The 17391-nt window shown below is 42.2% G+C and overlaps 1 protein-coding gene across 1 annotated transcript in view; it reads right to left on the bottom strand.

Annotated features, from left to right (window-relative positions):
- Nucleotides 1–3608: 3608 nt before the first annotated feature.
- The window catches only part of NR2E3 (nuclear receptor subfamily 2 group E member 3), a 30028-nt gene continuing 16245 nt past the window's right edge, over nt 3609–17391 (bottom strand). Inside the window, exons 5-8 of the mRNA XM_044662715.1 lie at nt 13049–13230; nt 7937–8177; nt 4201–4306; nt 3609–3741 (exon numbers count right to left, since the gene is read on the bottom strand). Of these exons, the coding sequence (XP_044518650.1) occupies nt 3609–3741; nt 4201–4306; nt 7937–8177; nt 13049–13230 (662 nt within the window). The remainder of the gene's footprint in view (nt 3742–4200; nt 4307–7936; nt 8178–13048; nt 13231–17391) is intronic.

Genomic DNA, 17391 nt, shown 5'->3' with positions numbered 1-17391 from the left:
TCCCTTTATGAGCAGGATCCTGGAGAAAGAGAGGGCATTACTAACTGCATTTTATTGCTCCTAATCTACCTTATGTAATTGGCTGGGACTCACACTCCAGTGTGTTACCCATCTGAAGCTATTTTTCATTAAAAGATTAAAATTTTACACAAAAATATTCCAAGTCATTTTATAGGAAGAGGTTAATGGTAAATAAGAGAACTTACAGTTTTTTCTCAGGGACCTCAGTCTTAATTTTGGATCAAATTAAATAAAGCCTTCCTTATTATTGACAGATTTGTGGCTTTTTAAAATAACCAATCAGAATTATTGGTAGGGAATGGTGTTTGAGAGACTAGAAAGTAAGGCTTTCTTATAGGCAACCTAGAAACAATCTTCCTAGGAAAGAAAGACTTTTGCTGGTGGTGATGCCATAACTATTTAGAAAGATTTCTTCACCTAATTTTTCAGTAATTAGAGCCTGGTTTAAAAGCTATATACCTGTTAGTTTCCACCTTTTGATTGATAGATCAATAATCTGGCAGACTATGTTAAAATTTCATTTTAAAATCACTTTGTGATCACAAAATTTGATCTACATCAGTATCACACAGCCCTACTTTTTTTTTCTTTAGTGATTCATTCTTATTACTCTGCTTATAGATCCTAAAAGGATTTTTTTTTTTTTTTTTTTTTTTTTTTTTTTGGTGCAGTGGCATGGCAATTTCTCTGTTGGGCTTGAACTCTGTATTACCTGTGACTTTGTATAACCTGTGACTTCACACATCCCACCCCTTTTCCCCAATCAGTATCCTAGATTTTCTGCCATTAAATTAAAAATTAAATTTTAAATTCTAAATTTTAAATTCAGCATTGTACTGGATAGATGAAACCATCCAAACATCAGCTTCTCCACCGGGATGAACTGGCTTTCTCTCCTGCCTACGAAGCTTGGAAAAAATTGAGTGAAAACATATGATCAGTTTCCAGATTGACAGTCTAAAGAAACTCTGTTGCTTCCCACAAACCCTTTAGAGACTGACAGAGCCACATAGCTCCGTCATCCCCAAGAGGGAACAGTTTGTGAGTATCTTACTGACAGCCTAGAGAGCTGCTCTTCTGTTATTCCTCTAACCCCTAACTTAAAGGTTGGATTTTAATATTGTAAAAGCAGATGAGAAAGAGTCTGTTCCAATTCTGCCATCCCTTTAGCTTAAAATGAACCATTTGTTGGAAGTAGGATTTTTTTGTTGTTCTTTATGGTGTGGTGTTTTGTTTTGTTTTTCCATTTTCCCAGCAGCCTGGGAAAACAGAAGTAAAATATACAGTGCTCTCAGAATGTTTTCATAGCCAATGCAATTTTAAATTAGTCTCAAGACTCAGAAAAGAATATTTTCACCATCTAGAATAGTTAACAAGGTCTTTACACGCCCCTCCTCATTTTAAAGTGTTATACATCTGCTGCTATTTCCATTTTTCAGAATTTCTGCTCCCTTTTCATTTCCTCCTTACTGCTAAGGAGAGCACCCTACTCATGAAACTTTCAAGTTTGGGTTTGGACAATCAGTCCTCTGACTTCTTTTGCTTCTAACATTCCTGTAGCCTGCTACCATCACCACCCCACTTTGATTTGGTCTTTAAAGGGAACAGGGAAATCATTTTAGAGCAGATTTGTCTGGGTCAGTTTGGTCCATTGTATCTATTTTGAACAGATTCCAGAAAGAAAGCTGTTCATTTTTCTGGTCTATGTTTAAAGCGTCATGCCAATTCTCCAGTTCTCTCTTAGGTAGGTCAGAAAAATGCTTTCATATAAGATACACTCTTTGTACCAAGTGATTGTACTTACCATGGGAAAGGGCACAGACTGTGGATTATTATATTATTATTTTTAATGGATTTTTAAAGTAATTTATATTAAGTATGCTGAGTATAAATTAAAACAACAAAGTACGTATTGTCATACTCTATAAATTTTACCTGTTTAAAAATAAAGAAAATATATATATATGTACATACACACACGCACACACACACACACACAGAAAATGATTTGCCTTGGCCACAGAGCCGGATTATGTTCATGATGCAGTCAACAGGCACTTTCTGATTCCATGTCAGATTTTCCTTTGGGGAACAAGGCCTCATATGTGTAAAGTGCAATTTCTGTTATTTCTTAAATATATGCTGTATGGCTGTACAAAACCAGCTTTATGAACAAGTAACTCCTGGCTTATTAAAGAACAAAGCTTAAAGCAATATCTGAGCAATTTGTTTTCTCTCAACTCTTCTGCATGAACTGCCACAACTTCCTGTTTATATTGATTTATTTGTAAGGAAAGCACTGCGCCTCCGGTGTATTCTGAAGGTGTGACTGAAGGAGGAAAGGGCTCTGAGGTTGTCCCCTCGCCAAGAGCCGCCATGTAAAGCGCCATTCCGTCCTCGCCCCCACGGAGGGCTCCGTTCTCGTCCGTGCTGCTTTTTGAGGCTTGGTGGGGAGAGGCGAAGGGGTGTAATCAGCCTCTGCTTGATCTCGTCACCAAAAAGGAACACGCACATAGCTTAGAAATAAAGACCGACCTTCTCCAGGACGGTCAGACCTATAAATGGGTTCACTCATGAAGAAAAATAAGCCATTCTTTTCCAAATTAAAGTAGGAGCTGTACCACTCTAAGAGACGACAAACCAGAACTTGTCCAAAAGTTTCCCCTTTTATTATTTACATCGGAGGGCACTAAGTCTATAGCACACCCTTCTCTAGAAGGGGCCCGTGTGGGGGGGGGGGGGGGGGGGTGTCCTGCCTCTGGGCTGAGTGTCTATAATCCCGCTAAGAGGGAGCGCTCTGCAGACTTCCTCCTCAGGCGCACAATTGACTCTTTTCTTCGGTCCAGAAACTATCGTTGCTACAGATCACAGCCGGCAGTGTGAGGCGCTAACTGGGGCGCTTGACAGTCTGCTAGGATTAAAGCGTTTATTTTCAAAAGGGCTCTCCTTTTGTGGGAGGTGTCCAGCCCTGCGCATCTGTGCTGTGTGCCTTGCTAAACGGGTGCTTTCTAAGGACTCTGACGGGGACCCCAGCATGGAGGAGGAGGCTTTTGGAAAAGGAACTGGATTTAGCGTATGGCGGATAAGTGGGAGTATGGAGAGTGAGGTTTGAAAGGGTCTAAAAGTTTGGTTGATGAGGACTCCTCAGGGAGGCTTCCTTCACTGTGTTCTTCCTCCGGCAGCCCTCTCCATTCTTTCCAGTCAACCAGGAGTCCATCTTTCCTCAGACCACCCCATGGGAGCCACCTCCTCCAGGAAGTTCTCTAGGCCTGGAAGGGGCTTCTCACTAACCGCCGCGGTCATGGATGGATTCCTCACCGTATTTTGAGAGACTTGAAGCATTTCTTCCACTTCAGAGACAAAAGCATGGATGTTTGTCGTAACAGAAGGTTGTTCCCGGAGGCTTCGTGGATGGCTTTTACTGAAGATTTGGAAAAGCTGGCGTTGAAGGGAAGGGGGATGGAGGATGGGGAATGGATGGGATGGAGAGACGCTGTATGAACAATGTGGGTGCATGGATTCAGGCCGTGCCGGATCGGCCTCCCCAATGCCCGCGTGGGTGCGTGGGAGGGAAGATGGCGCAGTCGTCAGTTTTTGAACATATCACAGAGGAGCTTCTCCATGGGTGTGTTTCCTATGGTTCTGCGGAAGAAGAGGAGCTCGATGCGATCCGAAGAGATAAACCTCAGGGAGGGCAGAAGCAGAAGCAGTTTTCCGAACCTGGAAAGGAGGAAAGAAAAGGCTCCTCGCACAGGGAAGGCATTGCCCTTAGCGATCTAACGCTCCCATCCCCCCCAATTATCCACAAAGCCCCAGCTGGGCAGCGCCGGGTGTGCGCATAACGGCGGGAAACGCCCCAAGCGAGACTCCGCTTTCTATATTAAAAGAGTATTCCAGGGGCTGCTGAGGGGCTCCATGGATAGAGATCCGGGCGGGGGGCGGGAGGTCCTGGGTTCCGATGCGGCCTCGGACCCTTCCTAGCCGGGTGACCTGGGCCCTTCCCGCTCTTCTGCCTTGGATCCAACACTAAGCGTCGGTGCGTAGAGGGACAGACAGGTAGGTGGGTGGATGGATGGATAGAAGTAGATGGAGACAGACAGACAGACAGACAGACAGACAGACGTGGATAGTCCAAATGACTAACGGGGGCGGAACGGCCAGCCCCGAAAGCCGGCTTACCTCACGGGCTGGCTGGGGTAATGCATCTTGTTGTGCTGCCCCAGCATCACCTGAGACTGGTCCTGCAGATTCTCCACCTGCTCTGGATCCTTCAGGCCCCGCGTCTCTAGGAAGAGGGGGAGAGCAAGCTTGGCCCACGGCCCGCCCTCGGGGGTCCTCCTTCCCGCTAGGGCTAGACTGGGGGCTGGGAAGACCCAGATTCAAATCCTGCCTCCGTTTCCTCATCCATAAAATGCTCCCCAAAGTGATGGGGAGGATCAAATGAGGCGTTTGTAGAGTCCTTTGCTAGCTGTTTATTCGTTGGAATTAAAATGAATTCTAATTAAAATATTTTTCTTCCAAGAATTTGGAAGGAGATTGAATTACTAGATGCTACTCTTTGGAGCACCTTCTGCAATCAAAAGTGACTGTTTAAGACACAAATATGGATTCTATCTAAATTGACCCGCTCCTAAAAATCACCCTTAAATGTCAGTGACAAATAAAGAACAAAAGAACAGATTATGGAGATAGTGACAAATACAGCCCTCATGGTCCACATTTATTACAGGCTGTCTGATCTGACCCAAGTGAAATAGCCTTTACCCAGCGCCTTGCCAGTATATGGGGAAGCTCACACTAACAGAAGGTCCCCAGGTTCAACAACAGACCCAGGGCCCTGTTACAGCTACCGCCCACGAATCAAATTTAATCTCAACTTGCAAAACAAAAAGAAATGTTTGCCAAGAGATGAGAAGCTGCTTCTTCAGCTGTAAAAAGGTAGCCTCTGAGGTCCCCTCCAACTCTAAAATAAAAATAGATATTTTTTCCTATTCCTGCTTCTAACACATTTACAAATTGCACAACTAATGACAGCGATTTATAACTTTGTCTACAAAATTAAGCAGAATTTTGAAAGAAACCAACAACATTCTAGTATGTTTGGGTTTTGTTTTTAATTTCTGACTTCTCTGGGGCAGCTGGGTAGCTCTGTGGATTGAGAGCCAGGCCTAGAGTCCTAGGTTCAAATCTGGCCTCAGACACTTCCCAGCTGTGTGACCTTGGGCAAGTCACTTAACCCCCATTGCCTAGCCCTTACCACTCTTCTGCCTTGGAGCCAATACACAGTATTGGCTCCAAGATGGAAGGTAAGGGTTTTAAAAAAATAAAAATTAAAAAAATAAATGCCTGACCCTATAGGCAGGAAGTAAATGTAAGTGCTTGGCCTCCACCGCCAGATGGTTTTACTGAGAAGTCCTCCTATCGCAGTTTTCAAAGATGGCGGTGGGGATGGAGTGGTGGAGGCAGAGAGAGGCTAGGGCCTGAGTAACAACAGCTGAACACTCCATTATCAAGTGTGGCATTTATGAGGATAAGAAACTTGGCATCATTCTAAAATCTTTTTTTTTTAGGCTATCACACTTGCCTCTCAAGGACAGAAATGAAGACTGTTTAAGCTAATAGAAAAGACACTTAAAAATACAAGCAGAAAGAAAAAGGCCTTTTCCCAAAGCTTCACAGATGACTGAGTTCAGGTTCTCCTCTTCTGAAATACTCCAAGTAGAAGTTCTAGGAAGCAAAGGCCATCACTCACATTTCTGCAGTATTTTAAGGTTTAAAAAGTATGTTGCTTACCACAGCCCTGGGAGGAATGCAAGTATTATCCCTATTTTACAGACGGGGAAAATGAAAGTCCACGCCTTAGCCTGTGGTCCCCAGTGGATGCTTGTTGAAAAACATCATAAATTCAGAGCTGGAAGAGACCTTCGATTTGTAGTGGCTCTCAACCTGAGGTCCATGCTCATCGTTTTTCGTTTTTTAGAATTTTAACAAACTCTTTCAGTAGAACTGTTTTGTTTTATGAACTTATATATCATATGCATTTAAAAACATTATTCTACAAATGGGGTCCACAAAGCTTTGAATACGGACCCAGAAATGGACAGCACCATAATACCCACAATATTTTGATATACTTTCAGACTTGGAACATCTCACTCTCGCTCCTGGGGGCTGCAGGTCTGAAGGACCACTGAAGGAGAGCACGTGCGTAGATGAGAAGGTGATTTGGGGCTTCCGAATGCCTCTCTCCAGGTCCTTCTCTCACCCTGTCTCCCCCCTTTCTTTCAGCCCACTAATGGGATTTTTCAGCTGAAGGATGGCTAACATTGTATTCTGCCTGCTCAAACGGACCCTACAAGAACTCAGATTTCCCATAAAGGGCTTAGAAGAGAAAGAAGGGACCAGGAATCAAGGCAGGGAAAGACGTCAACGGGGGGGGGTATGAAATGGCTGAACAAATTGTGGTACACGTTGGCAGTGGAATGCTACGGTGCTATAAGAAAGGATGAGCAGGATGACTTCAGAAAAGGCTGGAAGGATCTGCAGGAACCAACGCAGAGTGAAGTAAGCAGAACCGGGAGAAAAAATAACAGCAATAGTGTACGATCCACGGTGAAAACTTGGCTACTCCCAGGATCTGGGACCCTCCTGAAAGAACTGTTGGAGTTAGTTGTCTTTTGCATCAGTGTATTTATGGTTTTATTTGGGGGTATTATTTATTATGTATGACTTTGCTCTTACAATAATTACCACTATATTTTGCATGACAATAAAAAATAGAAAAATATATGGGAGGATGAAAACCCCAAACCGGAGAGAACACATCCTGGGAAGCAGTTGCTTGAGGCACCTTAGACTTAGGTTCCCTTGAACATTCCTACCTCCTTCTACCTCTACTAACTTTAGGATTTGGACCTCATGTTTCCTGGCATCCCCAGTCTCCCTCCCTTCATCTAGTCTACTCTGCCAAACACCTACCTGGAGTCCAGAGTCCTTCACGTTTGGGTGTATGTCATGGACCCCTTTAATAGTAAAGCCTGTGGAGCTCACATTTTTAAATTCATATAATAAAACGCATAGGATTACTAAGAAAACCAATTGTATTGAAATAAAATTATCAAAATGTTAAAAAAAATTCGCTGATTCCAGTTTAAAAACTAGCTGAAATGCAAGGATCCAGAGCCAGCCTGAGGGACTTATGAGAAAGAAAACTAGCCACATTCAGAGGAAGAACTGTGGGAGGAGAAACACAGAAGAAAAACAACTGCTTGATCACATGGGTTGATGGGGATATGATTGGGGATGTAGACACTAAACGATAACTCTAGTCCAACTATCAATAATATGGAATTAGGTCTTAATGATACATGTAAAACCCAGTGGAAGTGTGCTTCGGCTAAGGGGGGTTAAGGGGGCTTGGGGGAGAGGGAAAGAACATGAAATATGTAACTATGGGGAAATATTCAAAATAAAAATAAAAAATAAAAACTCTAAGCTGCGGAGGGACTCAAGGACCAAAAGGTACTTCCAGTCCAGCACCATGATACTGCCTTTTTGTCTCAGGGCTGGGCATCTCAACTGGCAGTTAAATTGCCCCCAGGGAAGGAGTCTTCATTTCAAGCAAGCACCCTACCATGCCCAACTGAAGCCAGTCAATATTATCAGAGGGGGCCCCTCCTTCCTATGTTGCCCCAGCAGACCTTTTTGGTAGGGGAGATGGGAGAGGCACTTGGGATGGAAGACGAGCCTGTAAGAGGACATGGCAGGGGGTTATTGCCTAATGCCTGTGCCTGTGGTGGGCTAACATGACAAAAGCACACAAACCTCTGGGAGGGTGCCCAGGTCCATTGAGAAAATGTTGGGAGTCCCACTGACCTACCCAATTTTCCAGCATCCAAGTTTGGCTTGTGCCTACCTGGTTTGAAGAGGACGAGAGCCTTCATGCATGCAAACTCAGTGGGGTCCACTGTGAGTGATTTGAATCGGGCAATGGTTTCCTGTAGGATCTGAGTCTCTATTGCAGCAGACATGAGTTTTCCTTGAATGCCAGGGGTTGGGTCTGGCACAGACAGCAGTGGACAGCTCTCCAGAGGCAAAGACCACTGGATGGCACATAGGAGGAACAGCTCACTCCAGGCCTCTTCCAACAAAATCACCTAGAGAACAAGAAGCATTTTTGAGAGATTCTAAAAACCACAGAAACCTCCTGAGCTGGGATCAGCTGCTGGGGCAGCAAGCCTACTGCTCTGGGCTCTGGGCCATGACCAGCTGGGCCACTCACTGCCTGGGCAACTGTGAACAGAAGTCCTCCCTCTGCCTGGCCCCCCTGGGGCACATGGAGCACCCAGATCGGGCACACGGGGCACCCAGTCTTGTGTCCTTTCAGAAAGGGGTGGGGGAGGAAACTAGGAAGGAAAGAAGTGATTAAGGAGCAATATAAGCAGAAAAGGCAGACATCAGGAGGCTTCCTAATGGACTGAAAATGAACTTGAGATAAAGAAATGGTTACTGAACTTTTACAAAGGAAGTCATGACCACAGAGAGCCTTGATGCATGGCATCATTTGGAACTGGTCTTGCCAGTTCCACTTTGGACAATTTCCACTTTGGACTTTGTCTTGCCATTTGTCTTGGACTGGTCTTGCCATTTCCACTTTGGACAAGTTACTAAAATGGCAGCTCAGGGGATGCTATGAGCACGTTCTAGCAACCTCAGCAGAGTCTTTAACAATCTCTCCTGTTCTTCTTCTGGATGAGATGAAGGACAAACGACAGCAGAGTCAGATGTATCCCAAACTGGATGTACAATTTAGAGTAATCATTGATGATATGATTCAACCTTGAAGGAAGTCTCCAAAGGAATGCCCCAAGGATCTGTGAATGACCCCGTGCTATTTACATTTTCAGGAATAATTTAGATAAAGGCATAGATAGACAGCATGTTCATCAGACTTACAGGTGACACCAAGCTTAGGGATAGTGAATATTGCGGATGACAAGTCAGGATTCAGATCCATCTTAAGAGGGCAAAATGATGGAAAAACCAGAAGAGATTACATTCGAAAGGGATACGTGTAAAATCCTATGCTTGGGTTAAAAAATTAATTTCACAATTTAATTTTCACAAATTAATTTCCAGACCCAACACTCTATCCACTGCTCCACTTAGTTGTCCCTCTGCCACGATTCCCCAACCTCTCTTAATTCTTGTGCCTTCCCTCTGTTAATTATTTCCCATTTATTCTATATTTAATTTGCTTTGTATAGACTTGTTTGCATGTTGTATTCCCCATTAGAGTATAAACCCCTTGAGGATAGGGACTGGTTTTTGTTTTTTTTATTTTTTTTTTAATTTTTTTTTTTAAACCCTTAACTTCGGTGTATTGTCTCATAGATGGAAGATTGGTAAGGGTGGGCAATGGGGGGTCAAGTGACCTGCCCAGGGTCACACAGCTGGGAAGTATCTGAGGCTGGGTTTGAACCTAGGACCTGTCTCTAGGCCTGGCTCTCACTCCACTGAGCTACCCAGCTACCCCTTTTTTTGTCTTTTATATCCCCATTGCTCAGCACAGTACCTGGAAAATAGTAGACACTTAAAAAAAAAAACCAAAAAAAAAAAAAACCAACCCTTTCCTTCAGTCAGTATCAATTCTAAGATAGAAAAGCCGTAAGGGCTAGGCAGTTGGGTTCAATGACTTGCCCAGGGTCACACAGCTAGGAAGAATCTGAAGCCAGATTTGAAACCAAACCAACCTTATACCTGGCTGTCTGTGCTGCCTACCTTCCCCTAAGTATATATATAGAGAGACAATAAATATTGATTGATTGATTGAAGTTAAGTGACTTGCCCAGAGCCCCATAACTATTAAGTATTTGAGAACTCAGGTCTTCCTTATTCCAGACCCAGGGCGCTTTCTGCCATGATGCTTGGCTACTTCTAGAGACAGAAGAGAGCAGCCAGGATAGTTGAGGGTCATGAAGTCATGCCATAAAGATTAGTTAAGAAAATTTGGCATGTTGAGCCTAGAGAAAAATAAATTGGGGAGCAGGGTTGGGGAAACGTGCAGAAATAAATGATAGGGGGCAGCTGGGTAGCTCAGTGGATTGAGAGCCAGGCCTAGAGATGGGAGGTCCTAGGTTCAAATCTGGCCTCAGATACTTCCCAGCTGTGTGACCCTGGGCAAGTCACTTGACCCCCATTGCCTACCCTTACCACTCTTCCACCTAGGAGTCAATACATAGAAGTTAAGGGTTTTTAAAAAAAAAGAAGTAAATGATAGCTGGGGCAGCTAGATGGCACAGTGGAGAGAGCACCAGGCTTGTAGTCATGAGAACCTGGGTTCAACTGTATCCTCAGACACTTCCTAGCTGTGTGATCCTGAGCAAGTCACATAACTCCAAATTGCCTGGCCCTTACTAACTCCTCTTTCCCCTTGAAATCATTGTTTAGTATTGATGCTGAGACAGAAAAGGGTTTAAAAAAATAATAATAGTTTTATTGTTCAGTCATGTCCAACTCTTCATAGCATGCTGATTCTGTTCTTGAGGTTTCTTTGGCAAAGATTCTGGAGTGGTTTGCCATTTCCTTCCCCAGTGAATTAAAGCAACCAGAGATTACCCAACTAGTAAGTATTTGAGGTCATATTTGAACTCACATCTTCCTGACTTTAGACCTAGCCTTCTATTCACTTCTATCTAACTGCCTCCATCAACAATAACAATAAATAGCATTTATATGGCACTTTTAAGTTAGCAAAGTTCTTATCTATGTTATCTTATTTGAGTATTAAGACAACCCTTTGAAGTAGGTGCCATTATAATCCTCATTCTATAAATAAGGAAACCAAGACTTAGAAGGTTAAGTGACTTGCTCAGTATCACCCAGCTAATAGGTGACTAAGGCAAGATTAAAACTTGGGTCTTCCTGACTCCAAGTCCAGCACTATCCATTGCAGAAAATCTTGAACGTCAGATGCAAAACAGTCTCAGGGTTTGGAAAGACAGGAACATTAGGGTCTTGAATCAGTGTTCAGTGATCAGATTAGATTTTTAAATATTGATCAACTAGCAAAAAGAGAAAGCAGAGGAGGGTGTAGGCAAGCCATTCTCCTCCCTGTCTACTTTCTTATTTTCAGCTTTATTCATCTCTCTTTTGATTTTTAAGATTTCTAATTTAGTGTTTAATTGAGGGTTTTTTTACTTGCAAGCCCAATTTATTGACTTGCTCTTTCTCTATTTTATTGATTTAAGCCTTTTGAGATCTAAATTTTCCCCTAAGTACTAAATTTTGGTATTTTTGTCTCCTTGTTGTCATTCTCTTTAATTAAATTGTTGTTTCTATGATTTGTTCTTTGACCCAGTCATTCTTTAGAATAAAGTTATTTAGTTTCCAATTAATTTTTAGTCTTTTTTTTCTGTAGTCCTTTGTCCATTCACTTTCAATGCCTGGGAAGCTGACCAAAATCAACTATGCCTAAAGCCCTGGCCTCAATGCTTCACAACACCTGCCAACCATACCCAGGTAGCCCAGTGAGATCAAGGGAAAAAGTAGGTATTGTCTCCAGTGATCATAATTCATTCTCACCACTGGTGGAGACTAATTAGACTTCACTAATTCCACTCCCTATTTCCTCCAACCAAGATTTCTCTCTACCTTGTACCTTTGTAGTATGGAAACAAAAAAATCTCCTCTAATTCTTCTACCAACTTATAAACTGAAACTGTCCCTGATAAAAAAAAAAAAGTAAAAATAAAAGACTTTTGAGTTTTCCTAAGAGGTTTCCTGTTATTGACCATGAGGAAAAATAAATGCTCATCATATTGAATTGCACTGACCAGTTAAGATGGCAGCATTTTCAGCAATTCAATTAGGCAAATGTTAAGCACTTAATATGGTACTTTGGGATGCAGTGTTTTTTAAAGACATTTTCCCTGCCCTCAAAGTGCTTACATTTTAGCACTTGAATTGCTGACATTGAGGGGGAGCACATGCTCCTAAATATAAGTAGGAATTTTCTAACAAGAGCTCTCACTGACAATGATTACTTCATGTGGTAATGAGATGTGGTAATGAAGATGCCATAGAAGGGAATCTCGACCTCTCATGACTAAGTCATCTCCAAAGTCCCTCCCAGCTCTTAGATTTTGTGATTCCCAGAAAAGGTGTTTCTCTCTGACTCAAAGACTTTGACTTTGATCGAAACCCAGAAATCTAAGCTTTTTCTCCGGACTGTTCTCTCTGTGCCCCCTTCTTCCCCCCTTTGCCTGCCAGTTGATATTAACCAATCTTGGATCCTTGGAGAAAAAAAACGTCATAGGGATCACTATCCCTGAAACCAAAGCGCAGACAGTGGCTGCTGTCTGATACAGAGCTCGGAGGGCTCACAGTCCCTGCCATGTCCTTGCTTTGATGCCATCTCTGGCACCTATCATGAGACTAAAGGATGTGCCCTCTCCATTTCTGCCTCTGCCATCTCACCTAGTCTCCGGGGTTTTCTCTTCCCTGTGGTCACACACAATATCTAACACACACTTAAGAGGCAGTGGGAGCCTTCAGCAGAAACACCGTCACCTCTTCCCCAAGGCATGCCCACTCAGACCTTCTTTGAGCCAGGGATGGGCTCCTTTTCTCTAGCTGCACTTTGGGAAGGGAAAGAAAGGGGCTCCAGGGAAGGCCATCCGTTAGTTGACTGGGCAGGGCTGCATTTTGGCGAGCTGGTTTACTGGACCTGGATTATGACAGTAGTTGCTGAAGTCTCTCCCTGCCTTGAGGAAGACAACCCTCCAGTTGCCCTGCCCTAGTTCTAGTTCTGCATGGCTTATATGCTGTGGACTTTGACTGGTTGCTAATCCTGATACAAACCCTCTTAAAAAAAATAAAATAAATTAGCGGGGAGTTGGTATGGGTGACAGTAAGGTGGCTAAAGAAGGGAGGGGGCTTCTTGTGGAACAGGCAGGGCTTGGGGGAAATAGGTAGAGTTTCTGATAGAACCAGAGCGACTCTAGAAGTTCCTGTAGCCTGAATTTACCTGGTCTCTGAAGGGCAGGTTAGAAAATACCGGGAGGTTCTTTGCCCACTTCACAGCCATGAAGAGGAGGCGAGCAGATGTCTCATAGACGTTCTCAGGGCTGGTAGAAGGGTGTGAACCCGGCTGGTCATCAGTCAGGGGATGGTCCGGCTCATTACTGGTGACATCGATGTTCTCATCGACTGCATGGAGAAAAGGCAGATAGATGGTGCCCGGCTTCTGGCCTCAACCCCACAATCCCCCCCTCCTTGCTGGACAGCTCTCAGGGACATTCCACTGGTGCTGCAAGCCCGACATGCAGGAATAAAACCCTCTAAAACTTTCCCTCCTCCTGCCTTCCCAATTTCAGTTAAGAGAACCATTCGGCCCTGCCAGGCACCCAAGTTAAAAATATCTTCTCTTTCCCCCTTGCCCCAGAACTCTGGGGAGGGATAGGTTAGGCAGACAGACACTGAAGGAAATAAGGAAAATATAAAGAACACGTAGGATTTATCTATCTCTTATATTTGTATTTAAACATTAATATATCATAAAAATGTTATATTTCAATAAATGCTTATATGTGTGCATATAATTTTATGCATATAATTCTTTACATGTATATAGAATTTATTTATTGTTTGTATTTCACACAGCAATGCATGTATTATATTATATTTAAATATATATCTACAAATAATTTTGTGCATGTATAAGTATTTACATGTATATAATTTATTATTTATATTTATATTTTCATATGTAGTATATACATTTATTGTATTATATTTAAATAAATATGTATACATATAATCTTATGCATGTATAAGTATTTACATGTATATAATTTATTGTTTATATTTATAGTTCATATGTAGTGTATACATTTACTCTATTATATTTAAATAAATATGTATGCATATAATTTTGTGCATTTATAATTATTTATATTATATGTAATTTATTGCTTATGCTTATCTTTTCATATATAGTGCATACACTTATACTATATTTAAATAAATATGTATACATATAATCATATGCATTTATAATTACTTACATGTATATATTTATTGTTTATATTTATAATTTCATATGTAGTGTATACATTTGTTGTATTGTATTTAAATAAATGTATATGTATATAGAATTATGAGTATATATAATTTATTCATTATTTCTATTTCTATTTTCCTATATAGCAATACATTTATTGTATTATATTTAAATAAATTTGTGTATGTATATGCACACATATATTTCTATATATAAAATTATTATTTATGTGTATACATAAAATTTATTTATTGTTTATATTCACATTTAAATATATAACACAAATGTATTATATTTAAATAAATATTTATCTGTATATATAAATAATTATTTCTATGTATACATAGAAATAAACCTTTTTAAAACCCAGTCATCACTGCTCTTTGTAGCCTGCAGGCAGATATTTATGTTGCACTGACTTGATAATTTGCTGCCACCTACTTGCATGTCCCTTCATTGTCCTTTGGGTAACCTTCATTTTGGATTTCTCTGAAATGATGGTGGTCCAACACGGATCACCTTAAGCTAATCAAGTGCATCGTGAATAAAGAACCGTCCTTGAATTAGAAAGACCCCAGTTCAAAATCTGACTCAGACACTTATTAGCTGTGACACCGAGCAAGTCGCTTAAACTCTCTCATCTTCAGTTTCTTCATCTGCAAAATGGGGATTATAATAGCATCCACCTCGGGGCTGTTTCGAGAATAAAAAGGAATGATATATGTAAAGCGCTTTGCCAACTTTAAAGTGCTATAAGTGGTATCTGGTATTAGAGCATTACCAGAAGAATAATGTCATTTTTTAAATGTACTTTGTGGGGCAGCTGGGTGGCTCAATGGACTGAAAGCCAGGCCTAGAGACAGGAAGCCCTGGGTTCAAATCTGACCTCATACACTTCCTAGCTGTGTGACCCTGGGCAAGTCACTTAATCCCCATCACCTAGCCCTTACCACTCTTCTGCCTTGGAACGGATACAGAATATTGATTCTAAGTCAGAAAGTAAAGGGTTAAAAAAATAATGCTAATGATAAAATGTACTTTGGCAGCAGGGAGCAACTTGTGATCACTGAAAACATTGTGGCATTTAACAAATTATAATCCAACATGTCCTCCTCCCAAGGAATTCTAGCCTATCTTGTGAGTTATTGGTTCAAATCATATATTTGTAAAGCATCTATAATACGTGCTTGGCATATGGTAGGAAAAGCATCTGGGAAAACCTCTGTCCATAGAAAATCACTGGACACTCCACACATGCAGGATGCCTGCTTAATAAATTCTAATTCCTTCATTTCTCCTTTCCTTTCTTTTCCTTTCCTTCCTCTCTCTCTCCCTTCCTTCCTTCCCTCTTCCCCTCTTTCCTCCCTCCCTCCCTTCTTCTTCCCTTCCTCTCTCCCTTCCCCCTTCCTTCCCTCCTTCCCTCCTTTCTTCTTTCCTTCCTTCTTTCCCTTCCTCCCTCCTTTCCTGCTTCCCTTCCCTCTTCCTTCCCTCCTTCCCCCTTCCTTTCTCCCTTTTCCTTCCCTCCTTCCCTCCTTCCCTCTTACCTCCCTTCCTCCCCTCCTTTCCTGCTTCCTTCCTTTCTCCACTCTTTCCTTCTTTCTTTTCTCCCTTCCTCCTTCCTCCCTTCCTCCTATCTTTCCTTCATTCTTACTTTCCTTCACTTATCTGGTCCAAGACATTTAGACTAATGGACTCATTAACATCCAATGGCATGTCATAATGCACTTTTTAAATCCTTACTTTTTGTCCTGGGATCAATACTGTGTAAGGCAGAAGAGTGGTAAAGGCTAGGCAATGGAGGGTTAAGGGACCTGCCCAAGGTCACACAGCATCATACATTTTCCCTCCACTTCACTTTTCCTGTGATTACCACCTTGATCTCTCTGGGATGTCCATGGATCTCACTGTAGAGACCCTGAAGTATTCCAGGGTCTGATCAGATTAGATCCAAGGAAAAGCATCTGGGAAAACCTCTGTCCATAGAAAATCACTGGACACTCCACACATGCAGGATGCCCACTATGACAAGAGCATATAGCTCTTGGTCAGTGCTTTTGGCAGAGGATTGTTGAAAAAAAAGTCATCTCTCCAGTGACCCTTTCTAAAGAACCTTAAATAACTTTAACCTTAATGAGATAATATTCAGAAGGTGTTTAGCGCAGAGCCTGGCACATAGTAGGTACATAATAAATGCTTGTTCCCTTTCCCCTTCCCATTCCCTGGGTCTGAACAATTTGCTGTTAGAAACGTGTGAGCTTTTAGACTAAGTCTTGCCCTAATGAGTTAAATAGAATGGGTCTTAGGTTTTTTTTAAACCTTTACCTCCCATCTTGCAGTCAATACTGTGTATTGGCTCCAAGGCAGAAGAGTGGTAAGGGTAGGCAATGGGGTTAAGTGACTGGCCCAGGGTCACACAGCTGGTCCTAGGTTCTTGAACTTAGAAGTAGAAGGAATACTAGAGGTGTAATGACCTCAGTATCTGCACCCCAATCTTCACTAAAGGAAGAAACCAATGGAGAAGCTTGAGTCCCCTGAATCATCTTGATCTGGGGTGCCCAATTCCTTCTGGGGTCCCAGGCTCATCCTAGACTTTATTGGGACAAAGGGGCATCTGGTCCACCCCTACTCCCACTTTGGAGGAAAAATTAAATTCAATCAGAACACAAGAATTTATTAAACACCTACTATGTGTCAGATACTGTATACGGCACCAGGAATACAGGGGCAAAAATGAAAAAGTCCTGGCACTCCAGGGGAAAACAACAGATAAGTAAAGAGTGAATATATACAAACTAAAGGGGGGGGGGAATATCACTAACTTGGGAGGGCAGGAATAAGAAAAGGCAAGGCTTTATTCACAGTGATTTGTTTGAAGTCCCCTGACCTAGAGTCAGAAGGACTTGAGTTCAAGTGTCATCCCTGCTTTCCCAAGAGGATTTAATCTTCCCCCATCCCCAGAATTACTGTCCTGGGAACTCTCTGCCCTGATTGGTGATTGCATCTGTCATCGCCTTGGTATCTATCCCTGGTTCCAGCCATGTTCTACTTTACTTGGCCCCCCTCCCCAACATATACTTGTCCATGTTTGTTCTTTATAGCAGCCTTGACACCCAAATGAGTACCCTCCCTCCCCTCTTCCCAGCCCCCTCCCTTCACTTTCCAGTTTTAGAAAACTCTTCAAAAAGGGCATATCAATGTATTCCTCAATGGCTTCAATGTCCATCCCATTTCCAAGCCACAATACCAATCCCCAATGTATGATGTCTCTAGAATGGAATCTCTTTGAGCACAGAGACTCTATGATTTTG

This window comes from Gracilinanus agilis, chromosome 2 (genome assembly GCF_016433145.1).
Source record: "Gracilinanus agilis isolate LMUSP501 chromosome 2, AgileGrace, whole genome shotgun sequence".
NCBI classification, from domain to species: Eukaryota; Metazoa; Chordata; class Mammalia; order Didelphimorphia; family Didelphidae; genus Gracilinanus; species Gracilinanus agilis.
This window is presented reverse-complemented; position numbering and strand designations above follow the sequence as displayed.